The sequence below is a fragment of the Chrysochloris asiatica genome, unplaced genomic scaffold (assembly GCF_000296735.1).
Source record: "Chrysochloris asiatica unplaced genomic scaffold, ChrAsi1.0 scaffold00195, whole genome shotgun sequence".
NCBI classification, from domain to species: Eukaryota; Metazoa; Chordata; class Mammalia; order Afrosoricida; family Chrysochloridae; genus Chrysochloris; species Chrysochloris asiatica.
In genome coordinates this window covers 5016820-5019226 of record NW_006408713.1, presented here as the reverse complement: position 1 = coordinate 5019226, position 2407 = coordinate 5016820, and the positions used below count along the sequence as shown (strand labels likewise).

Sequence of the window (2407 nt, the reverse complement as noted above, 5' to 3'; positions counted from 1 at the left end):
TTCCATCCTATTTACAGTACCCAAGTAAGAATGGAGTCCTGGTGTGGCGCTGTGGGTTAAAGTTCCGGACTCCAAGGATGGTTTGAACCCAAGGTCGGCGGTTCAAGCTCACTATCTGCTCCTTGGAAACCCACAGGGGCGCTATGGGTCGGAACTGACTCTATGGCACTTAACAAGAAGTAAGAATCGCTCAGCGGCGATAACAGTAAAGCGTGCGTGCTCCTGCGTTCCTGGGTTGCATTTGCCCGCTTTGTGGCTCACTGTACAGACGCGAGCACCTGTCCGTCACGGACTAGCGCAGGGCTCCCTAGGGTGAAGTAAGTCCCCGGAGCGCTGGTCCCCCAACGTAGACTGTGCGCATGCGTTGGCGCCGCGGCGGGCGCCGGGTCAGGGGTCAGCTGCGCAAGATGGCGGCGGCTGTGACCTTCTGCCGGCTGTTGGGCCGGAGTCGGGTGGCTACGCTGAGCCTGCCTCAGGGCGCTAGATGTTTCGGGGTGCGGACTTCGCAGACGGGGGAGAAGATCACGCATACTGGCCAGGTAACCGCCGGGATGGAAGGCCGAAAGACGCATGTCCACCTAGCGTGTCCGATCCGGCCGAGCCCCGTCCGGCACTCCGGACTCGGCGGCCTGGACCCCGAGCCCCGGCGTGAGAAAGCCGCTCCCGACCCGGCCTGCGGAGATGTCCCTGGGGACCCTCCCGCCGGCCGTGCAGGCCTTGCCCTCGCCGCCCTTGACCCTGCTCGGGATGCTGGTCCTTGGGAGTCGGACGTGGTGCCGTCCGGAGGGGAGACTGTGTTTGAGGACGGAGCGCTCGCCCTTCTCAGTTACACACACTCAGTGGGCCAGCCAGTGGTCACGGAAGGGCCCACCTTCACACAGACGGGGTGCAGCTACTGGGTTTTTATCCTCATGAGTCTAAAAGCTCGCCTGTGGCTGACGGGAGCCCCGTGGCACCGTAGTTAAGCGCTGGACCCCACCAGCCCTTGGAGAAGGCAGTGGCTGTGGACTTCCATAAAGAGGGTTTGTGGTTCCAACGCCTGGGGTCCCGGTGAACAACAGAAGGAAGCCCTGCTTGGTTCTGCACCATCCTCAGGATCAAGGCTACAGCTGGTCCATTGTGGCAGCCGTGTGTCAGTCCATCTCAGGGAGGGAGGGGGAGGGCTTCATCGTCACTGACCCTCGCCTTTACCACCAGGGACAGGTCCCGCCTGATAACACACCAAAATGCAAGAGACGTCTTACCATCCTTCTAAGGAACATTCTGGCTATACGTCTTCCAAGACACATTCGTTCATTCTTTTTAAGTTTTTTAAACTGTGATTTGAATGTAAGTTTATAGGGCAGATCATCAATTTTATATTCAACAGGTCATGTACTTTGTTTCAACACAGTGATTATAATCTCCTTGTACCATCACTTAACAGTATTTCTCTCTATTCACTTTAGATCTTTTTTCTTTTTTCTTTTTTAAAACACTTAGGCATATATAATAATTTACACCACCAAAGGGCACATTCTGCAAATCTGCGTCCTGCTCGCTAGCTCTCAGCCCCTCTCTTTCCATGAGCTGCTCCCTCTCTCCATGTCCCCATCTCTGCCTCCATCTCTGGTGTCCCGGCATCTCTGGATAGCGTCCCGCATTCCACTTATGCTCTTCTCCCTTGATGGTCCAAGGGCCCTCTGTTTCTGGACTGTAAGATTAACTACTCCCCCGTTTTTGTTACAAAACGTCAACTTTACAATTGTGACAGTCACAATCAGTCATGATAACAATTACTTACTATTGAATCATAAGAATCTTATCCCCATCTCTTTTCACCAGACCCATCTAGACAAGATGAAAACTATTCAGTAGGGACTCCCCCTCCCCCCACTCTAAAACTAAACCCCCTCTTGAAACCTTGTAAGCCAGTCACTCGGTGCCTTTATTGCCCCCTCATTTTAGGTAGCCATTTGTTCATTCTTAAGGTGGTAGTGATGGGCCATGGAGTCCATTCCAACTCCTAGGGACACTGTAAAGGGTTTCTTCCCAGGCTGTAGGTCTTGACAGAAGCAGAAAGCTGCATTTATCTCCCAGTCTCCCAGGAGCATTTGGTTTACTTAAAACTGCTGATCTTGACATTAGAAGCCCACTTTGTTACCAGGTAGTGTTGAATAGCAAAGATGTCAGCTTGAGGACTGAGGTGTGCCTGACCCAAGCCATGGTATTTTCAATAACCTCATATGCATGCGAAAGCTGGACAGTGAAAGAGGAAGACCACAGAAGAATTCATGCTTTTGAGTTATGGTGTTGGAGGAGAATATTGAAAGTGCCATGGGCTGCCAAAAGAACCAACAGATCTGTGTTGGAAGAAGTGCAGTCAGAGTGCTCCTTTGAGGCCAAGATGGCCAAACTTTGTCTCTCA

The 2407-nt window shown here is 52.6% G+C and overlaps 1 protein-coding gene across 1 annotated transcript in view; it reads left to right on the top strand.

Annotated features, from left to right (window-relative positions):
- The first annotated feature begins 407 nt into the window (after positions 1 to 407).
- NDUFS6 (NADH dehydrogenase (ubiquinone) Fe-S protein 6, 13kDa (NADH-coenzyme Q reductase)) overlaps positions 408 to 2407 on the top strand; it is a 12408-nt gene continuing 10408 nt past the window's right edge. The window contains exon 1 of the mRNA XM_006872375.1: positions 408 to 539. Within this exon, the coding sequence (XP_006872437.1) occupies positions 408 to 539 (132 nt within the window). The remainder of the gene's footprint in view (positions 540 to 2407) is intronic.